The sequence below is a fragment of the Chiloscyllium plagiosum genome, unplaced genomic scaffold, assembly GCF_037043375.1.
Source record: "Chiloscyllium plagiosum isolate Xiang-an unplaced genomic scaffold, Cpla_swu_hap1 HiC_scaffold_5, whole genome shotgun sequence".
NCBI classification, from domain to species: Eukaryota; Metazoa; Chordata; class Chondrichthyes; order Orectolobiformes; family Hemiscylliidae; genus Chiloscyllium; species Chiloscyllium plagiosum.
This window is the reverse complement of record NW_028270143.1, coordinates 31,202,204-31,224,690: the sequence shown is the minus strand read 5'-3', so window position 1 is coordinate 31,224,690 and position 22,487 is coordinate 31,202,204. Positions and strand designations below refer to the sequence as shown.

At 42.4% G+C, this 22,487-nt stretch overlaps 1 protein-coding gene across 4 annotated transcripts in view; it reads left to right on the top strand.

Moving 5' to 3' along the window:
- LOC122550241 (dynein axonemal heavy chain 11-like) overlaps positions 1 to 22,487 on the top strand; it is a 286,822-nt gene that overhangs the window by 193,546 nt on the left and 70,789 nt on the right. For all 4 annotated transcript variants that reach the window (XM_043690997.2, XM_087987074.1, XM_087987076.1 and 1 more), the window contains 2 exons: positions 4,325 to 4,552; positions 8,866 to 9,057. In XM_043690997.2, coding sequence (XP_043546932.2) covers positions 4,325 to 4,552; positions 8,866 to 9,057 — 420 coding nt within the window. The remainder of the gene's footprint in view (positions 1 to 4,324; positions 4,553 to 8,865; positions 9,058 to 22,487) is intronic.

Genomic DNA, 22,487 nt, shown 5'->3' with positions numbered 1-22,487 from the left:
GTAAAAGTCTTGCCCTGGTTTGCCTTATTGAAATGGGTGCAACACCACCCATTTATCTAAATTAATCTCCATCTGCCACTCTTCAGCCCACCTGATCAAGGTCCCACTGTACTCTGAGATGACCTTCTTCACTGTTCACTACACTACCAATTTTGGTGTTATCTGCAAAATTACTAACCATGCCTCGTACATTGACATCCAAATCATTTCTATAAATGTCAAAAAACAGTGGACTCAGCACCGATCCTGGTGGCACTCCAGTGGTCACAGGCCTCCTGTCTGAAAAGCAACCCTCCACACCACCCTCTGTCTTCTACCTTCAAGCCAATTTTTTATCTGAATGGCAAGCTGTCTCTGGATTCCATGTGATCTAACTTTGCTAACCTGTCTACCACGCGAAACCTTGTCAAATACTTTACTAAAGTCCACATAGACAATATCCACCACTCCGCCTTCATCAATCTTCTCTGTCACTCCTTCAAAAAAACCAATCATGTTAGTGAGATGCATTTTCCCATGCACAACATGTCCCTCAGAATCCCTGCAACAATTTAGCCTCTCGAAGGGCCAAATGGCCTACAGCACCTATGTTCTATGTTTCTGATGTCATGTGCACTGATCAATAATTCCCTAGCTTTTCCTTATCACCTTTCTTAAATAGTGGCACCACACTAGCCAACCTCCAGTCTTCCAGTATCTCACCCATGACTATCGATGATACAAATATCTCAGCAAGTGGCCCAGCATGCCTTGATTGTGAAATTACACTGAAATAATAACTTATTATTACAAAACCCTTACAGAGCAGTAACTTTCTGGAAGAAATTAATTTCCCAATTCACTTTTTAAGACTTTTCAATGGAACATTTAAACAAATAAGACCCTAAGAAATAGGAATGGAAGTAAGGCCGTTCGGCCCATCAAGTCCACTCCACTATTCAATCATGGCTGATGGGCATTTCAACACCACTTACTCGCACTCTCCCCATATCCCTTAATTCCTTGTGAGATTAAGAATTTATCAATCTTTGTCTTGAAGACATTTAACGTCCCGGCCTCCACTGCGCTTTGTGGCAATGAATTCCACAGGCCCACCACTCTCTGGCTGAAGAAATGTCTCCTCATTTCCATTCTAAATTGACCCCCTCTAATTCTAAGGCTATGCCCACGAATCCTAGTATCCCCACCTGATGGAAACAATTTCCCAGCATCCACCCTTTTCATAGCAATGTATTATCTTATAAATTTCTATTAGATCTCCCCTCAACCTTCTAATCTCTGATGAATACAATCCCAGGATCCTCAGCTGTTCATCGTAGGCCTGCCATTGCAGGGATCATCCATGTGAAATCAACATCATTCAGTTACTAATTATCAGACAATGCTACATAAATAAAAGAAGAAAAATGTATTTAACTTCATGCCATTCTTTGGACACACATGTTATGTCCAAGTGCAGTCCAAAGACTACTCACAACTCTGGTCAAACTCAATCATCCCTTGCCAAACTGACCCTGAATTTTCCAGTGACCATCACTAACTGCTCAAGCAAGTCTTTTGGACACGGATACAAAGCATACCTTAATGAATCCCTCAAACCCTCAATTTACAGTTGTCCCAACAACCTAATATTGCAAAGGTCCCTGTATCTGTAATATAAGGATCTGAATGAGTAAATGCCCGAGGAGTATATTCAATACTATCTAATATGATGGTGTCATATGGACTTGTGCAGAACAACTTTGACTTTTGACGAGTGAGACCTAATGCTAAGGCCTCCTTTTTATTGTCTTTGTTTAATGGTCTACTTTGTCAATGTAACTTGGACTAGTTGCTATCATGCAAGAAACTGCATCATCTTTAAAATAAAGACCTCTTATTCGACTACCAAGAGACTTTCTCTGTCACACCAGACCTATCAGGAAGAGGGTAGTGAACATAATGGTGTCTGACAGTGGAGAACACACTTCACAGTCAAGAATTCTCACTCTTCAGCAAGAATACATGAGTCATAGAGTCATACAGCATGGAAACAGACTCCAATAATTCCACATGAATCATGTTCCCAACCCAAACATGCCTCTGTTCTACAACATTACCAAGGCCCTACCATTTGGCCCATATCCCACCAAACCTTTCCTATTCACATACTTATTAAAATTTCTTTCAAGTGTTGTAACTATTACCTGCATTCACCACTTCCTCTGGTCGTTCATTCTACATCCAAACATCTGTGTAAATAAGGTTGCCCCTTGTGTGCTTTTTAAATCATCCTCCTCGCGCCTGAAAAATACATCCCTAGTTTTGAACTCCCCCAGCCTAGGGAAAAGACCTTGGCTATTCACCTTATCTATGCTCCTCATGATTTTATAAACCTCTATAAGGTCACCCCTCAACTTCCTACACAGTCTGTCCAGCATACCTTTATAACTCAAACCTTCCATTCCCAGCAACATCCTGGTAAATCTTTTCTGAACCTTCTCCAATTTAGTAATATACTTCCTATAGCTGGGTGACCAGAACTCAACACAGTACTCCAGAAGATGCCTCACCAATGTCCTTTATAATCTCAACATGACATCCCAATTCCTGTACTTCAAGGTCTGAGAAATGAAAGTAAGTGTGCTAAATGCCTTTTTTACCACCCTATCTATATGTGACGCAAATTTCAAAGAATTATTCACCTGAACCGCTAGGTGTCTCTGTTCTACAACATTACCCAAGGCCCTACCAATAACAGTATAAGTCCTGTCCATATTAGTTTTATCAAAACCTCGCATTTATCCAAATTAAACTCCCTGTGCCATTCCTCAGTCCATTAGCCTAATTGATCAAGATCTCTTTGTAATCATAGATAATCTTCTTCACTGTCCACTAAACTACCATTCTTGGTGTCATACATAAACTTACTAACTATACCTCCAATATCGTCATCCAAATCATTTATATAAATGACAAACAAAAGTGGACCCGGTATCAATCCCTGTGGCACACTGCTGGTTACAGACCTCCAGTCTGAAAAACAATCCTCTACCATCACCCTCTGTCTCCTATCATAAGGTCAATTTTGTATCCAGTCGGCAAGCCTCCCCTGAATCCCATGTGATCTAACTTTACTACTTAGCTTACTATGTGGAATTTTGTCAAAGGCTTTGCTAAATAATATGTAAGCAATGGCTATCGCTCTGCTATAATCAACCTTTTTGGGTTACTGCCTGAAAAAACTCAATCAAGTTTGTGAGACATGATTTCCCTCGCACAAAGCCATGCTGACTATCCTTAATCAGTCCTTGCCTCTCCAAATTCATGTAAATCCTATCTTTCAGAACCACCTCCGACAAATTACCCAGCACTGATGTCGGACTCACAGGTCTGTAGTTCCCAGACTTCTCCTTAAACTTTTCTTAAATGAAGGCACAGTATTAGCCATGCTCCAGTCCTCCGATATTTCACCTGTGGTTATAAATGGTACAAATACTTCTGCTAGGGACCCCACAATTTCTTCCCTAACTTCTCACGATGTCCTGGGATACACTTCATCAGGTCCCAGAGATTTATCTACCTTTATGTTTTCTAAGACCTCCAGCACTTCCTCTTCTGTAATATGAACAGTTTTCAAAACATCAGCATTTATTTCCCTGAGTTCTCTAGCCTCCATTTTGTTCTCCGCAGTAAAAAACTGACAAAATATTTATTTAACATCTCTCCCTGAAGTTCAACACATAAAAACCAGCAAGAGATTACAAACTCATTTGATTAGGTGTTGCCCTAAAGTGCTTACAGGATGAATGAAACTCAATGCTTAATGCAGCGTTACCTTGAAGAAAGATGCGAAGTCATTATGTCTCTACACACCCCAAAATGCTTCTCCATCTTTTGATGAAACAACTTATAGAGATGACTAGCAAAGTCAATAATCTACTTAAAATACATGACTTATTATCTCTAGCAAAGTTTTTAATTGGAATTTTAAAGAAACATAAATATTCATGAATTAATGCATCATGATTTAGTACCCTATAAACTGAATGATAAAATTAAATATATACTGACGACGTATAGAATGAAGTAATGTCAGTGTAAAACTTTGTCCTGAAAAAAATTGAGGATTCATAAAGTTTGAGTATGAGTGTTAAAGTTTGTGATAGATGAGCAGTCTGAAGGACTTTATTACCAATAATATGAATTAAGCATTACCATTCTTTTTACTCCTTTTCCATTTAATGATATGAGCTGTTGCCAACGTATGATTAGTATGTAGATTTTCAATAACTTAATTACCAAATTTTAAAACTAAAATTCTTTTGCATGCTCTGATTTCTAGAATGTTCACCTAGTAGTGAAATGGTTGGGAACACTAGAAAAGCTGCTGGAGCAATTCAGCAAGGACAGTCATCCTGATTTCAGGGTGTTCATTAGTGCTGAGCCTGCCCCAACCTCAGAGGAACATGTCATTCCTCAAGGAATACTGGAAAGCTCAATCAAGATTACCGATGAACCACCTATTGGAATGCTGGCCAATCTACATGCGGCCCTCTATAACTTTGACCAGGTAGGAGACAAACAGTTTGGAGATTGCAGTCATATCCAGTGCTTGCTTAATACTTTTGCCTCAATGTCAAGCTTGCTTTCAAAGATTCTTTGAAAAAATTGCAGTCAGTTTATTTAGTCAGAAAAGCAAAGTAATTAATACTGAAACAATTTCAAACAGTCAATAATATTTATGTAATACTTTATTTAGAGAATATACCGACACACTGCCAATAGCAAAGTCCGATGTCACATCATTAAAATATTGTGATAGTAAGAGGAGTTGTCATTGTACATTTTATCCTTTTATGAATGAGAGTTGATACTGTCAAAGTAAAACAAGCAGATTCCAGTTAGAATGGGTTCATTTTGACAGCATTAGGAAATAGACGATTATGTTTAGATGCTTGTCATATACTGCAAAAAGGAATGATGTATAGAATAGATAGTTAGTTTAATACCACTTATGCCATCACCAAAAGTTAAATTACTCCTGAAGTATATACACTATTTGTTCATGGGACATGTGTGTTGCTGGCTAGGTCAGTATTTGTTGTCCATCCTTCGTTGTTATGAGAAGTTGATAGGAGCTGCTGTCCATGTGGTATTTCTATACCCAGAATACTAATAGATCCAGGACATTGACCCAGTGACACTGACAGAATGCAACATAGTTCCAAGTCAGGGAGATGTGAGGTTTGGAGGGGAACTTGCAGTTGATGCTTTTTGCCATGCATCTGGTGGCCTGATCCATCGAGGTGATAGTTGGTGTGGATTTGGAAGGTGATGTCAAAAGAGTCTTGGTGAGCTGCTGCTGTGTATTTTGTTTACAATACACATGTCAAATTGCTACAACCAAACCTCAATGGTGGAGAGAGTGAACTTTTAAGGTGTTAGAATGAGGTGCCAGTCAAGTGAGCTGGTTTGGTCTGGATGGTGATGGCATCACATTCCTGAAGTGTTGTTGAATGTGAATTCATTCAGACGAGTGGAGAATATTCCATCACACTCCTGACCTGTGCAGTATAGATGATGGAAAAAGTTTGGTGAGTCTGGATGTGAGTTACTCGCTTTAGAATTTCAAGCTTCCAAAGCAATTGAAGCTGGTTAAGTATCAAATCCATGGTAACCTCCAGGATAATGTCTGCAGGGGATTCAGCCATAGTAATGCTGCTGAATTTCAAGGGGCAATGGTTACATTCGCTTGTGTTGGAGATGGCAATTTATCCAGCAACTTTACAGGCAGCACGGTGTCTCACTGGTTAGCACTGCTGCCTCATAGTGCCAGGATCCCGGGTTCGAACCCAGCCTCGGGCGACTGTCTGTGTGGAGTTTGCACATTCTCTCCGTGTCTGTGTTGGATTCCTCCGGGTGCTCAGGTTTCCTCCCACAATCCAAAGATGTGCAGGTTAGGTGAATTGGCCATGCTAAATTGCCTGTAGTGTTCAGGGATGTGTAGGTTAGGTGCATTAGCCGGGGTAAATATAGAGTAATGAGTGAGAGACTCTTTGGAGGGTCGTTGTGGACTTGTTGGGCCAAAGGGCCTGTTTCCACATTCTAGGGATTCTAAATTCTGTGTGACACAAGTACTATTTGCCCCTTATCAGCTCAAACCTGAATTTTGTTTGGGTCATGTTGTATATGGATAGAAACTGCTTCATTAATGGAGAAATTGCAAATGGTTATGATTGTGCAGTCATCAGTCAGCATCCCTACATCTGTGTTATAATTGAGAAGAGTCATAATTAGGACAGTACCCTGAGGGTTCACTAATGTCCTTCAGGGAAGGAAATCTGCCATTCTCACCTGTTCTGGCCTACATGTGACTCCAAACCTACTGCAATGTGGTTGATTCTCAACTGGCCTTTGAAATGGCCTAGCAAGCCCATTCAGTTTTACCAGTCGCTACAAAGTCACAAAGAAATGAAACCGAATGAATCACCAAGCATTGACCTGGGCACCGGAAAAGACAATGGCAGAAACAGCCTTGTCGACCCTGTAAAGTCGTCCTCACTAACACCTGGGAGCAAGTGCCAAAATTGGGAGAGCTGTCTCTCAGACTAGTCAAGCAACAGCCTGACATACTGATACTTATAGAATCATACCTCACAGACAATGTCACAGACACCACCATCACCATCCCTGGATGTATCCTACCTTACAGGCAGGACAGACCCAGCAGAGGTAGCAGCACGGTGATATACAGTCAGGAGGGAGTTTGTCTGGGAGTCCTCAACATTGCCTTCAGAACCCATGAAGTCTTATGGCTTCAGGGTAAACATGGGCAAGTGAACCTCCTGCTCATTACCATGTACCACCCTCCGTCAGCTGATGAATTGGTACTCCTCCATGTTGAACAACATTTGGAGGAAGCACTGAGGCTGGCAAGGGTGCAATATGTGCTCTGGGTGGGGGATTTCAATGCCACCACTAAGAGTGGCTCAGCAGCAGCACTACAGACTGAGCTGGTCGGGTCCTAAAAGACATGGTCGCTAGACTGGGTCTGTAGCAGGTGGTGAGGAAGCCAACAAGAGGGAAAAACACACTTGACCTCATCCTTACCAATCTGCCAGCTGCAATGCATCCGTCCATGACAATAACGATAAGAGCGACCACTGCACAGTGCTTGTGGAGACAAAGTCTCGCCTTCACATTGAGAATAACTTACATCATGTTGTGTGACACTATCACCTTGTTAATTGGGACAGACTTTGAACCGATCTAGCAGCTCGAGACTGGGCATCCATGAGGCACTGTGGGCCATCAACAGCAGTAGAATCATACTTCAGCACAATCTGTAACCTCATGGCATATCCTTCACTCAACCATTACTGTCAAGCCAGGGGATCAACCCTGGTTCAATGGAGAGTGCAGGAACAGCACCAGGCATAACTGAAGATGAAGTGTCAACCTGATGCAGCTACCAAACAGCATAAGCAGCAAGTGATCGACAGAGCTTAAGTTTTCCCACAACCAACGGATCAGATCTAAGCTCTGCAATCCTGCCGCATCCATTCGTGAATGGTGGTGGACAATTAAACAACTAGCTGGAGGAGGAGGCTCCACAAATATCCCCATCCTCAATGATGGAAAAGCCCATCATATCAATGCAAAAGGTAAGGCTGAAGCGTTCACTGTAGTCTTCTGCCAGCAGTGCCAAGTAGATGATCCATCTTGGCCTCCTCCAGTAGTCTCCAGCATTACAGATACCAGTCTTCACAGTTGGAGGTACGGGATACTGCAAAGGCTCCAGGCCCTGACGACATTCCAGTAATAGTACTGAAGACTTGTGATCCAGAACTTGCCACTCCCCGAGCTACGCTGTTCCAGTACAATTACAATACTGGCATTTACCAACAATGTGGAAAATTGCCCAAGTATGTCCTGTACATAAAAAGCAGGACAAATCCAACCCAGCCAATTACTGCCCCATCAGTCAACTCTTGATCATCAGTAAAGTGGTAGAAGGTGGCATCCACAGTGCTATCAGCAGCATCTGCTCAGCAATAACCTGCTCAGTGACGTCCAGTTTGCATTCTGCCAGGGTCACTCAGCTTCTGATCTCAATACAGCCTTGGTTCAAGCATGGATAAAGGAGTTGAATTCCAGAGGTGAGGTGAGGTGAGAGGTATATTGTGCTGAGTAATTCACCTTGTGAGTCCCCAAAGCCTGTCCACCAGCTATAAGGCACAAGTCAGGAGTGAAATGAAATACTCCTACTTGCCTGAAAGGGTGCAGCCCTAACAACAGTCAAGAAGCTTAACACCATCCAGGACAAAGCAGCCTACTTCATTGGCACTGCAACCACTAGCATTCAGTCCCTCCACCACAGACAGTCAGTAGTAGCAGTGTTCACTATCTACAAGATGCACTGCAGAAATTCACCAAAGATCCTCAGGCAGCACCTTCCAAACCCATAACCATTTCCATCTAGAAGGGCAAGGGCAGCAGATGTATGAGAACACCATCATCTTCAAGATCCCCTCCAAGCCACTTCGCATCCTGACTTGAAATATATCACCATTCTTTCATTGTTGCTGGGTCAAAATCCTGAAATTCCTTCCCTAATGGCGTTGTGGGTCCACCCACAGCAGGGTGGACTATAGCGGTTCAAGAATGCAGCTCACCACCAGCTTCTCAAGGGCAACTATTGCCCAGCCAGCAATGCTCATATCCCACATAATGAATAAGTAAGTAAATAAACTTATTTTGCTGTGTGATCATGTCTAGCTATTGATTCCCAATTTAAATTTCATAATTGATTATTGTGAAATGCAGTCAGTACAATAAGCTTTATAATTTACAAGTGATTTGTTTTTATATTGTGTCTTGCAGAATATTCTGGAAATGTGTTCTCGAGAACATGAGTTCAAAGCCATTCTCTTCTGCCTCTGTTACTTTCATGCGTGTGTTGCCGAAAGACGCAAGTTTGGTCCTCAAGGTTGGAACCGAAGCTATCCTTTCAATGCTGGAGATCTCACTATATCGGTCAATGTCCTTTATAATTACCTGGAGGCAAACACTAAAGTAAGAATATTTATTACAACTAACAGCTCAATAGACATTTATCCAGTAGACACTGAAAATTAATGCTGAAAGAAGTTTACACGTTGAGACGCAAAACCAATGATAGGCAAGATAAGATTAGATTCCCTACAGTATGGAAACAGGCCCTTCGGCCCAACCAGTCCACACCGACCCTCCGAAGAGCAACCCACCCAGACCCATTCCCCCTAACTAATGCACCTAACACTATGGGCAATTTAGCATGGCCAATTCACCTAACTGCACATCTTTGGACTGTGGGAAGAAACCGGAGGAAATCCACGCAGACACAGGGCAAACTCCACACAGACAGTCGCCCAAGGCTGGAATCGAACCAGGGTCCCTGTTGTTGTGAGGCAGCAGTGCTAACCACTGAGCCACCGTGCCGTGATTAGAGGCAACTTAAGTTGGAAAAACCTCTGCAAATCCCACCATGCATTAGAATAAAATTGCCATTGGAGTCTGTTTGAAAAAACAATGAGGCCTGGACTTCATACCCCAATTTGGTTTGTTTGTTTTTGTTTAAGAGCAAATCCCCAGAGCCAATCATTGTGGTTTAAGATGATTAGTCCATCTCTCAGACTGTAGAGGGAACACTTCTCAGTTATGTGCAGCATTGTTTTTGCCTTTATACAAGTGTGTAAAGGTTTGTACAAAGCTCCCAGTGGTTATGTTTGGATGTGCTGGGGCCCAGGTTTGTCCTGACTCTATTTGGCAATGTCCACTCTCACCATGAAATATATTGAGTAACTAGCATTCAAAATAAATACATTTTAATCAGTAAAGTATAAGTTGACTTCAGCTAGCTATGTGCCAAAGTGGAAGAATGTATTGTTGCTGATCTGCAGCCCATAAAACAAAGAACCATTCAAGTCCACAATGTAAATAGTATAGTCTGAATGCTCAGTCCCATCAGAGACAAAATTGGTTAGCTCCTGAAAACAGGTGGAGGATGCATGATTAATCTGCAGCTATTCTTTCCTATATAGATAATACACAGCTTTTACTTCTTTGAAATATTTAACTCCAGCACAAAAAAAACTAGCTCCCAGTAGAATTTCAGTGCAAAGTCGGATCAACTGATCAATTATACACTGTAGTTAGTTTATCTCTTTTGATCTCATGTCATTATTTTGTGACAAGTACAAGTAACCAAGGTGTGTGTAATACATGGAAAAGCACAGCAGGTCAGGCAGCATCCAAGGAGCAGGAGAATCAACTTTTCGAGCATAAGCCCTTCTTCAAGATTCCTGAAGAAGGGCTTATGCCCAAAACGTCAATTCTCCTGCTCCTTTGATGCTACCTGACCTGCTGCGCTTTTCCAGCAACACATTTTTCAGCTCTGATCTCCAGCATCTGCAGTCCTCACTTTCTCTTGTGTGTGATACATTCCAAATTAGATCATTGATAAAAATTAATTAAATTACAATCATATCCATTTTGCTTACTATCTAAAGCATTGTGTTTAAAGGCAGTGTTTGCTGCGCGACCCTCATCATAGTTGCACTGTGTGTGACATTATTGCCTTGAAACTTTACTGGAACAAGCACACTGTTCAATCTCATAAACATTGAGCCAACCAGTCCACCTATGTTCTGCACTTTTTGAACACAACGTACACATCTACGCATTTTACAGTGTGGGAATTAGAAAGGTTTGTTTCAGGAGCTGTGATTTATTTTGTACACATCAAGCCAAAAAATAAGGCAATAAGGGAACTTAGGTTGAGTGGGACAGCAAGGGAGCAGAGAATGGGGAGACAGCAGCATAGCAAGCACAAGGCAGCCATAATGGGAACATTGCTTTCAGTTCTGGTTTCAGTGCAGTACGGACACACAAAGATGAATGCCAACAGGACAGACTTCCTGTTTTAGTGCATTTGACGGAAATACACTGATGTTTAAACACTCTACAAGTCTGACTCCAAATTTTAAATCCTAATCTAATCTTATTATCAATGCATTTCTGAAATTCTGCAATACCACACCGTAATAAAGCATCAATATGCATCATGACAATAGCTGAAGTATGTCCTTTAACATGCCGCTGAATATGTGGGATTTATATTCAATTAAGTTTTTCACAAAAAAGATCTTAAAAATAAAAACCCTAGTTTAGTTTACGTGGATTCTCTTCTGCATCTGCTGCCTCTTTGGACAGTTTCTGACATTGTTCTCTAAAAATCTGGCTGTCAAACTAATTCTATTGCACTCCCATGAATATTTGGCATAAAGAGCAAAATGGAAAACTTGAATATTACTTTTCTGCCACTGGAGCAGTTCATTCTAACATTTCAACTGTCAACAACTCAGTCCACCCCAGCTATTAAATTTGCTTTGGTTCTAATGATGCTTTACCCCTATAAGTTGTATCTATAAGTATTTTGATAGGATAGCCTCACATTTGAAATAAAGCTGATTGACCCTTATCTGATACCTTGCAATATACTTCAAACTCTCTCCAACTATCCGTTCCCTTTTTTTGTCCCTTTTTCCACTTTATACTTAAATGCATGCTTAAATGTATTATCAACTACAAAAATTCTTGAGGATTTTGACTCTGTTACCTGAATGTCGAAAGTCTTTGTTTTAATATCCAGTGAATGCAAGCTGTGGCCTTTAAGGACCGCTGCTATGGAATTTCTCTCATTAATTTGTGACTTGACATAGGTCCTGTTTAGGATTATTGTCACAATTTGTATTGAACTTGCTTGGCAATCTATGGACCTCATTTATTGGCGATCATCCTAAATGTTCAACCAAAGTGTAAACTTGCTCAAAGCTTTACTTGCATGTTCCATGATGATTACACCTCTTCATTCATTGGACATCTCAGGACATATGACACCTGTGTATATACTGTGTGTAATTGTCTTGTGACTGTCATTGTCGTGTCATGTGCGTAATGATCACTTACAGGACGAAAGTGCAGCCTATGACCAACTGCAGGACACACATGATTGTCATGTTTATTTCTATCACATGCTTAGATTCTGAGATTTTAGAATTAACCAAAGCAAAATAATTGTAATGAAGAAAATAATGCCACCAAAACATGGCAGATGATTTAAGCCCTCTGGTTTTAATCCAATGATTTCAAAGTCCTGTTAACCCAAAGTAATTCCTTTAGTTTGGACAATGCACTTGTCACTCTGCGATTCAAAAATGATAACAGAGGGAAGTGACTCTGAGATTTCTTGTTGGGAAATTGCTGAAGTCTAAAATGCAGGTTAGGTTGATTAAACAGCTTTAAAATGTTCACCAGATCAGAGAGAGCCAAGGTGAATTAGTTTTTTTTTTATAGATATTTTTATGGAAAAGGAGGATTTGAGATTTTTTACAAAATTACAAAAAAAGTACAAAATAGTGTATTCCACTTTACAATATAATAACACCACCAATATAATTTTTTTTTAAAAACTAACTACTATTCTATACTCCAACTACCAAAACATAAAATAGGATATCATATGTTACTAACAATAAAAAAAGGAGAAAAGTAAATAAGTAAGTAAATAAATAACTAGATACATATTCAAAAATAAATTTATATCAAGTCATAACAAAACCCATATTTATACAGGATTCCTCCTCCCAGGACCCCCTGAACCAGCCAGAGCCATCCCCACGACTCAGCAAAGGCCCTGAACAATATGGTCGATATGTCTGTGTCAATGTAGTTCAAAAAGGGCTGCCATGTTCTATAAAATTATTCCATTTTTTGGTGCATCATATTCGTGTGGAAATCAAGGGGAATATATTCCATGACTATCCTATGCCAGTTTGAAAGTCCTGGGGGACCTTCGAATACCCAATTCACTAAGATGTTTTTCCTTGCACAAAAGGAAAGGATAGTGAATAATTTCCTCCCTTATACATCCAAAGAGGGGAAATTTGGGGATTCAAAGTTTGTGCGAAGATTTGTAGCTCTGGTGCTCGTTGTTGTAGTTCTGTTCGCCGAGCTGGGAATTTGTGTTGCAGACGTTTCGTCCCCTGTCTAAGTGACATCCTCAGTGCTTGGGAGCCTCCTGTGAAGCGCTTCTGTGATGTTTCCTCCGGCATTTATAGTGGTTTGTCTCTGCCGCTTCCAGTTGTCAGTTCCAGCTGTCCGCTGCAGTGGCTGGTATATTGGATCCAGGTCGATGTGTTTGTTGATAGAATCTGTGGATGAGTACCATGCCTCTAGGAATTCCCTGGCTGTTCTCTGTTTGGCTTGTCCTATAATAGTAGTGTTGTCCCAGTCGAACTCATTTTGCTTGTCATCTGCGTGCGTGGCTACTAAGGTTGTGTCGTTTTGTGGCTAGTTGGTGTTCATGGATACGGAACATTAGCTGTCTTCCTGTTTGTCCTATTTAGTGTTTTGTGCAGTCCTTGCATGGGATTTTGTACACTACGTTGGTTTTGCTCATGCTGGGTATTGGGTCCTTTGTTCTGGGAGTTGTTGTCTGAGAGTGGCTATTCGTTTGTGTGCTGTTATGAGTCCTAGTGGTCGTAGTAGTCTGGCTGTCAGTTCAGAAATGTTCTTGATGTATGGTAACGTGGTTAGTCTTTTGGGTTGTGGCATGTCCTCATTCCATTATCTTTCCCTTAGGCATCTGTTGATGAAATTGTGGGGGTATCCGTTTTTGGAGAATACATTATAGAGGTGTTCTTTTTCCTCTTTTTGCAGTTCTGGTGTGCTGCAGTGTGTTGTGGCCCTTTTGAACAGTGTCTTGATGCAACTTCTTTTGTCTGTGTTGGGGTGGTTGCTTTCGTAGTTCAGGACTTGGTCTGTGTGTGTGGCTTTCCTGTATACCTTTGTGGTGAATTCTCCGTTAGGTGTTCTCTGTACCATCACGTCTAGGAATGGGAGTTGATTGTCCTTTTCTTCCTCTCTAGTGAATCGGATTCCTGTGAGTGTGGCGTTGATGATCTGGTGTGTGTTTTCTATTTCTGTGTTTTTAATGATTACAAAGGTGTCATCTACATATATGACCCAGAGTTTGGGTTGAATTTGCGGTAAGACTGTTTGTTCTAAACTTTACATTACAGCTTCTGCTATGAGTCCAGAGATGGGTGAGCCCATGGGTGTGCCGTTGATTTGTTCATATATTTGGCTGTTGAATGTGAAGTGTGTTGTGAGGCACAGTTCCAGTAGTTTGAGTATGCCGTCTTTTTTGATAGGTTCCCCGTCTTGTTGTCTGTTCTGTATGTCCAGCAGGTTGGCTGTTTCTCCGGCTAGGGTTTTGTCGATAGAGGTGAACAGTGCCGTTACATCAAATAAGACCATACTTTCTTCCTTGTCTATATGTATATTTCTGATGATGTCAAATTTGGGGAGCCCAAAAGTAGAGACACTGGGTCCAACCCAATCTCCATACCCATAATCTTTGCCAAGGCATTCGTTACTCTGTCCCGGTATCTGCGGATCTTATGGCATGTCCATAGACAATTACGTAAGGGTACCAATTTCTATTTTGCATTTAGGGCACATTGGAGATGCTCCTGCCTTGAACTTTGCAAGTCGCTCAGGTGCCATGTGAGCCCTAAGAAGTATCTTCAATTGAGTAACCCGAGTTTTGTTACAGATAGAGATCTTCCTAGCATTTTCCCAGACATCTTCCCACATCTCTAAGGAGATTTCCATCCCCAATTCTTGACTCCAGGTTTTATATAACCGTTTCCATGTCCTTCGATACCTTCTTACATAATAAGTGGTAGAGAGTACTGAGGGTGAACCCATCGGCCGAAGCACTGTTCCTTTCCATATCCAATTTATAAGGATTAATTATCAATGTGATCTTCTTTTGTGTGAAGTCTCGTATTTGAAAGTATCGAGAAAGGTCCTTGCTAGGCAGCCCAAACTTCTGACGCAGCTGTTGGAAGGACATCATGACCTCCCCATTGAACAGATCTCCCAAACAGGAGATACCTCTGGACTCCCAGGTTCTGAATACAGCATCAGTCAGCCCTGGCTGGAGTCCCAACCTTCCCACTATAGGGGTATAAGGGGAGGTTTTTTGTGGGTTACCCTCATCCTGTTGCATCATCCTCCAAGCTTTGATTGTATTTAATACAATAGGAGTTTTACAATGATCCGTAATAACTCTCATCTTGTCCATAAATAGTAGATTGATGAGGGGACATTTTGCTTGGGAGGCCTCAATATCTAACTAGATTGATTGTGGGTCACAAGAGACCCAATCAGCTATGTGAGATAACAGAGAGCTGAATTGGTACCTCCTGAAATCCAGAAAATCCAGCCCTCCCTTTACTTGTGGAAGCTGCAGCTTTTTTAATTTAATAAGGGGCTGTCTATGACTCCAAATAAAGGAGCCGAGCCAACCATAAAGCTTACGCAACGCCTGTCTCGGCAGCATCAAGGGGAGTATTCTCATAGGGTATAAAAGGTGAGGTAGGATATTCATCTTAACCAACACTGTTCTACCTCGCCAGGATATCGGGAGATCTTCCCGGCATTGAAAGTCCTGTCTTATTTTCTCTAATAAGTGTGTGTAATTAGCTTTATATAGCTGACCAAATGCCGAAGTAATAAAAATACCTAAGTAAAGAAAACCTCCCAGTAACCACCGAAAGGGGAAAGGGGATCCAGTAAGACCTCCCAGTGGCATGGCCTCAGATTTCATAAAATTGATTTTGTAACCTGAGAACATACCAAATAAGTTAACCACTTGAATTAAGCGGGGCACAGATGTCAGTGGATCATTTAAGAAAAGAAGGACTTCATCCGCATAGAGAGTGATTTTGTGCTTACCCGATCCAACCTCCAGAGCCGTTATATTAGGGTCAGCTCGTATAGCTTGCACCAACGGCTCAATCACCAGCGTAAATAATAATGTTGAGAGAGGGCATCCCTGACAACAACCTCTGCCAACGCTAAAGCTATCCGAACTTAAACTGTTGGTGATCACCGCTGCTTTGGGATCATTATATAATACTGTAACCCATCTAGTAAAGACCTCTCCAACACCAAACCATTCCAGCGTATAAAAGAGATATGGGCATTCTACCCGATCGAATGCCTTCTCTACATCTAGAGAGACAACTAATCCCGGTGTCGTTCCCTGCTGGCAGGCTTGTACCATAATTAAGACTCTTCTAATATTATTAGTTGATCTGCGATCCTTTATAAACCCCGTCTGATCCTCTTTTATAATGAATGGTAAAACCCTCTCCAGTCTTAATGCCAACATTTTTAAGAGAATTTTAAAATCCACATTCAACAAGGATATACGTCTGTATGAGGAGCAGTCATCAGGGGCCTTTCCCTTCTAAGAATGAGAGAAATATTTGCTTCTCTCAGAGAAGGCGGGAGGCAGCCTTGACTATGTGAATAATGCCATCCCGTATTCCCAATTCCTTCGTCGTATCTGCTCCCAGGAGGAGCGGTTCCACCATAGAACACACCAGATGGCCTCCTTCTTTAGAGACCGCAATTTCCCTTCCCACGTGGTTAAAGATGCCCTCCAACGCATCTCATCCACATCCCGCACCTCCGCCCTCAGACCCAATCCCTCCAACCGCAACAAGGACAGAACGCCCCTGGTGCTCACCTTCCACCCTACCAACCTTCGCATAAACCAAATCATCCGCCGACATTTCCGCCACCTCCAAACAGACCCCACCACCAGGGATATATTTCCCTCCCCACCCCTCTCCGCCTTCTGCAAAGACCGTTCCCTCCGTGACTACCTGGTCAGGTCCACGCCCCCCTATGACCCACCCTCCCATCCTGGCACTTTCCCCTGCCACCGCAGGAACTGTAAAACCTGCGCCCACACCTCCTCCCTCACCTCTATCCAAGGCCCCAAAGGAGCTTTCCACATCCATCAAAGTTTTACCTGCACATCCACTAATATCATCTATTGTATCCGTTGCTCCCGATGCGTCTCCTCTACATTGGGGAGACTGGGCGCCTCCTAGCAGAGCGCTTTAGGGAACATCTCAGAGACACCCGCATCAATCAACCAAATCGCCCAGTGGCTCAACATTTCAACTCCCCCTCCCACTCTGCCGAGGATATGGAGGTGCTGGGCCTCCTCCACCGCCGCTCCCTCACCACCAGACGCCTGGAGGAAGAACGCCTCATCTTCCGCCTCGGAACACTTCAACCCCAGGGCATCAATGTGGACTTCAACAGTTTCCTCATTTCCCCTTCCCCCACCTCATCCTAGCTTCTAACCTCCAGCAACTCGATCCCCTGACCTGTCCGGACTTGTCCGACCTGCCCAGCTCCTTTTCCACCTATCCACTCCACCCTCTCCTCCCTGACCTATCACCTTCATCTCCTTCCCCACTGACCTATTGTACTCTATGCCACTCTCTCCCCACCCCCACCCTCCTCTAGCTTATCTCTCCACGCTTCAGGCTCTCTGCCTTTATTCCTGATGAAGGGCTTTTGCCCGAAATGTCGATTTTGCCTGTCTTCGGATGCTGCCTGAATTGCTGTGCTCTTCCAGCACCACTGATCCAGAATCTGGTTTCCAGCATCTGCAGTCATTGTTTTTACCTATGTGAATAATTACACATATTTATAAATGGCACGACCAATTCCCCTAAAAACTCTTTTCGAACTCAGCCTGGAATCCGTCTAGTCCGGGCGCTTTGCCACTCTGAAGCTGCCTCACGCCTCCTGTACTTCCTGGGTTGCCGGGGGACATTCGAGAACGATACCTGCTCTGAAGTTAGGCCTGGGAGGGCCAGATTTTTTAAAAAAAGACTCCATCTTCCTCGTTCTATCCTCACCGTCCTGCAACTTATACAATTTGAAATGGAACTTTCTAAAGGCTGCACTGATCTTTTTACGATCACAAGTCAGGGTACCAGTACTCTCTCTAATAGATGTAATGGATTGGGGAGCCTTTTTCCTTCTGTCAAGGTATGCTAGCTACCTGTCAGGTTTGTCGCCATATTCAAATAATCTCTGCTTTGCAAATAATATCTCCTTTGCTGTTTGAGTAAGTGCGGTATTCAAAGTTGCCCTAAGGGCTGTGATCCACTGTAGTTTAGTAATGGAGGGCCGGTCAACATATGCTGTCTCAGCCACCTTCAGGTGAGCCTCAAGCAGACAGTGTTGCTCTCCCTTTTTTCTTTTCTGAGTCGCAGAATATGAAATAATCAAGCCTCGCACATATGCCTTAGCAGTCTCCCACATTACCGAAGGGTTACTGGCTGTGCCTGAGTTGATATCTCAGAAGGTTTTGAATTAAGAGGGGCATGGATAGGATAAATAGACAAAGTCTAATCCCTGGGGTCGGAGAGTCCAGAACTAGAGGGCATAGGTTTAGGGTGAGAGGGGAAAGATATAAAAGAGACCTAAAGGGCAACTTTTTCACGCAGAGGGTGGTACGTGTATGAAATGAGCTGCCAGAGGATATGGTGGAGGCTGGTACAATAGCAACATTTAAGAGGCATTTGGATGTGTATGTAAATAAGAAGGGTTTGGAGGGATATGGGCCGGAGTTGGACCGAAGGGTCTGTTTCCATGCTGTACATCGCTATGACTCTATGACTCTAAATATTTTATGAATTCAATAGGAAAGGGTCCATACGCCAATGTCGGGAAACTATCTCATCAGCACTAGTCTTAATCTCCATATATACTGCGGTATCGTCGGAAATAGTTATATTATCTATTTTACAAATCAATATCGAGTTCAAAAAGGTCGACGGGACAAAAAATATTGATTCTTGTATGGCATTTGTGTGGATTAGAATAAAAAGTAAAGTCTCTAACCTCAAGGTGAAGACACCTCCCTGAGGGTGAAGACACCTCCACACATCTACCAGCCCCAACTCCCTCTTCAGATCCACCAAATGCCTAGATCTCAAATATGTGCCCATGGAGCTCCTAGGTATCCTGTCCACCTCTAGGTCGATGATACAATTAAAATCTCCCCCTATAATTGTGTGGTGCACCCTGAGAGCCATCAACTTGGAGAATGCTTCTGTTACAAATTTAAAAGGGTGCGCCAGGGGGCAATAAAGATTCAGTATCCCATATTCCTCTCCACATATTAGGACTTTAATTAATATATACCGTCCAGACTCATCTTTAATCTGGCTTAGCATTTGAAAGGGAAGATTCTTCTGAATAAGAATGGCCACTCCCCTACTGTTTGAGCTGAAAGATGAAAAGAACACCTGGCCAAACCCACCATGTTGCAGCTTCGAATAGTCCTTATCAAGTAGATGTGTCTTCTGTAGAAGGACTATGTCAACCCTTCATTTTTTAAGACTTGATAATATCTTCTTCCTTTTGATTAGTGAGTGGCTCCCCTTGGCATTCCAGGTGCATCACCTAAATGAATGACTAGCCATGATTGTTCAAGCAGGCCCGAGAACCCCAGGAGGAAAAACCCCACCCAAAAGACATTGAATAAGAACCAATAACAATTCACATATAAAAACACTCTTTAAAACAACTAAATCAAAACAACTAAGAACTACTCCTAAAAAACATAAAGCATATTTAAAAGGAGACTTTCCCCCTTGTTCACAGGAGGCACTACTATCTTCCAATAATCCTACCATAACATCTCCCAGCTAGGGCCCTGCCCATGGCCCAGACATTACAAAGTAAAGTAAATAAATGCCAATATCTTACAAAACAGGAGGAAAAGTGGGTGGCCCACCCATTCCCCCCCCCCCCCCCACCAACATTATTATCTAGACACACTTAGTAAAACAGCATAAGATAAAAATATATAAAATTACAATCCTAGCAAGTATTAAGCAATCAAACAAAAGGACTCAGAAATATCCCCCAATAATCGTATAAACCACCACCACCACCACCAAGGAAGGATGGAGAGGAGAAAGGAGGAGAAAAAACAAAAGAGGGGCAGATTAAAGTCATTATCCATACAGTTCAAGTCCCACAGTCTATTTGAGAGCATCCAGGAATTCTTTTACTTTTTCCGGTGACCCGAAGTTATATACAGATCCTCCGTGACTGAAGCACAGCATTTCTGGATATCGCATAGAATATTGAATATTTAAATCCCTCAGACGCTTCTTCACGTCATCAAATGCCTTCCTCTTGCGAACCACAACCAGAGAAAAGTCCTGGAACAGCATCATTTTGGAACCCTTGTATATCATGGCATGGAGATCCTTCCCCAGGATTCTGGAGGTCTCCAGCAGCATTTGTTTTTCCCTGTAATGTTGAAGTCGAACTCGGGGGCGCTGGTCCGACCTGGTGGGCCCGCTCAACCCGCACCCGGCCTAGCTCCGATTCCAGTTTCAGCAGTTGTGGGAGCCATTGCTCTAGAAAATCAACAAGCTGGCCTTCCTCCTCCCGCTTGGGAAGGCGCAGCAACTGAATGTTTTTCGCACGACCTCGCAATATGCTCCTCTAAGGTCCGGACTCGACCTTCCAGAGCGCGACCTGACTCATAGATGACTCAGCAGCACTCTCTGAAGCTGCAGCCTGTTGCACAACCCCCACCCTGACACGCTGCCCGAGTTTCTCGATCTCTTGGTCATGCTTCTGCAGCATGACCCAAATCAACTCCCACCTGGACCAGTCTCTTCAGTGGATGCATCAATCTTCTCTCGGAGCTTAATGAACTTGTCTCTGCAATAGACAATGGCCCGGGGCGGCCACAGACATCTCTGTTGCTGTGGAGGGGGGTCCCTGCCTGTTGCGAACTTCAAGAACCTTTCCCTATGGTCAGTTTAAAAAGCATCAAACTGCTAAAGTTTGATGTAGAATGACCAAAGCTGTTGGGAAAAAAACTATTTTAAACAATTTAGCAGGTGAAGTGAGAGTGAGTACCCTACTTTGCCTGGGTCTTGAGCAGAGCTCTGCAGACTCAGACCTACTGGGTGGCCGCCATCTTGGATCCCCCAAGGTGAATTTATGCAGGATACAAATTTACCTGGCAAGCCGATCTAAACTTTTTTAAAGAGGTTATTAAAGTAATAAACAAGTGCATTTATATGGATGTTGTTTAAACAGACTTTCAGAAGGAATTTTATGAAGTCCCTTGTAATTGCCAGATTGTTAAAGTTAAAACATATGGAATTGAAGGCATATTAGTGACCTGGTTAGAAAAGTGACTAGCAGGAAACCGAGAATAGGGATAATGATTACTACGTCAACCGGGGGATAAGTTGTCATAGTTTATCGGTGTCCTGTAAGCACGTCTATTGAAACCTCAGCTATTCACCTTATTTCTTAACAACTTTGATGATGAGATGGCGAGAGACACAACAAATTTGCCAATGGCACAGAAACAGGTATCATTGTAAGCAATATAGATAAAATAGATAAAGTTACAGAGATGCTACTTGTTATGCACTAGGCCAGACCCCCTCAAAATATTTCAAGAAAGTAGCCCAGACTCTAACTTTGCTAGTTGTTTGAAGCAGGTGTAACGCAGATATTCCAGGAATGATGCAGCTGGTCAAACCACTTAGTTTTAAACAAAACAGAATTTATTTGCAAGATTATTGAATGAAACACAAACAAAAGTGAACAGAATAGCTTAACTTATCCAAAAAACCCAACAGATTATCCCAATTTAATGATGCTGTTTCAAATTCCTGCAACAATCCCCATAAACACGTTTTGGCACAAAAGGTAAAATCAAACACAGGGTCTTAAACAGATGAGAGAGAGAGATTCAGCATGGAACACCTTCTTCCATGTAGCTGGTTCTTGGACCAGCAGCCTCAAAACTGACTGCCTGCTTTCTCTGAACAGCTGGACTGCTAAAACCAAACCAAACCAGAGAAGAGTACAGCTGGGAGAACTGGCCACTCCTCTTTTGTTGTACAAGTGTTTTTTTTAAACTTGAAAGCATTTCGGAACCTGTGTCTTATTGACCTCCTGAAAATAAACCAAGGAGAACATAACCTTGTTAAAGGAGCAGAATCAAATTTAATACATTAAGGGAATTACCAATCCATCAAATCAGTTTCAACATGGGCAATAATAATGTCATCCATTTTGACCTAAAAGAACAGAATAATTTGTAAATAGTGTAAAGATTGGGACATGGAGACCAGAAAGTCTTGATGATCCAAGTAAACATAAATAAAGTGGAATTAACACTTGCAGAAAATAATCAAAAAGGTTAATGGAAATTTGGCCTTTGACCAGTTTAGCAGATGCTGGAAGTCAAGCAGTAGTTCTGTACTGCATATTATTAGATTAGACTAGATTCCCTACAATGTGGAAACAAGTCCTTCGGCCCAACCAATCCACACCGACCCTCTGAAGAGCAACCCACCCAGATCCACTTCCCTCTGACTAATGCACCTATAACTATGGACAGTTTAGCATGGCCAATTCACCTGACCTGCACATCTTTGGACTGTGGGAGGAAACCAGAGCACCTGGAGGAAACCCACGCAGACACAGGGAGAATGTGCAAACTCCATATAGACAGTTGCCAGAGGCAGGAA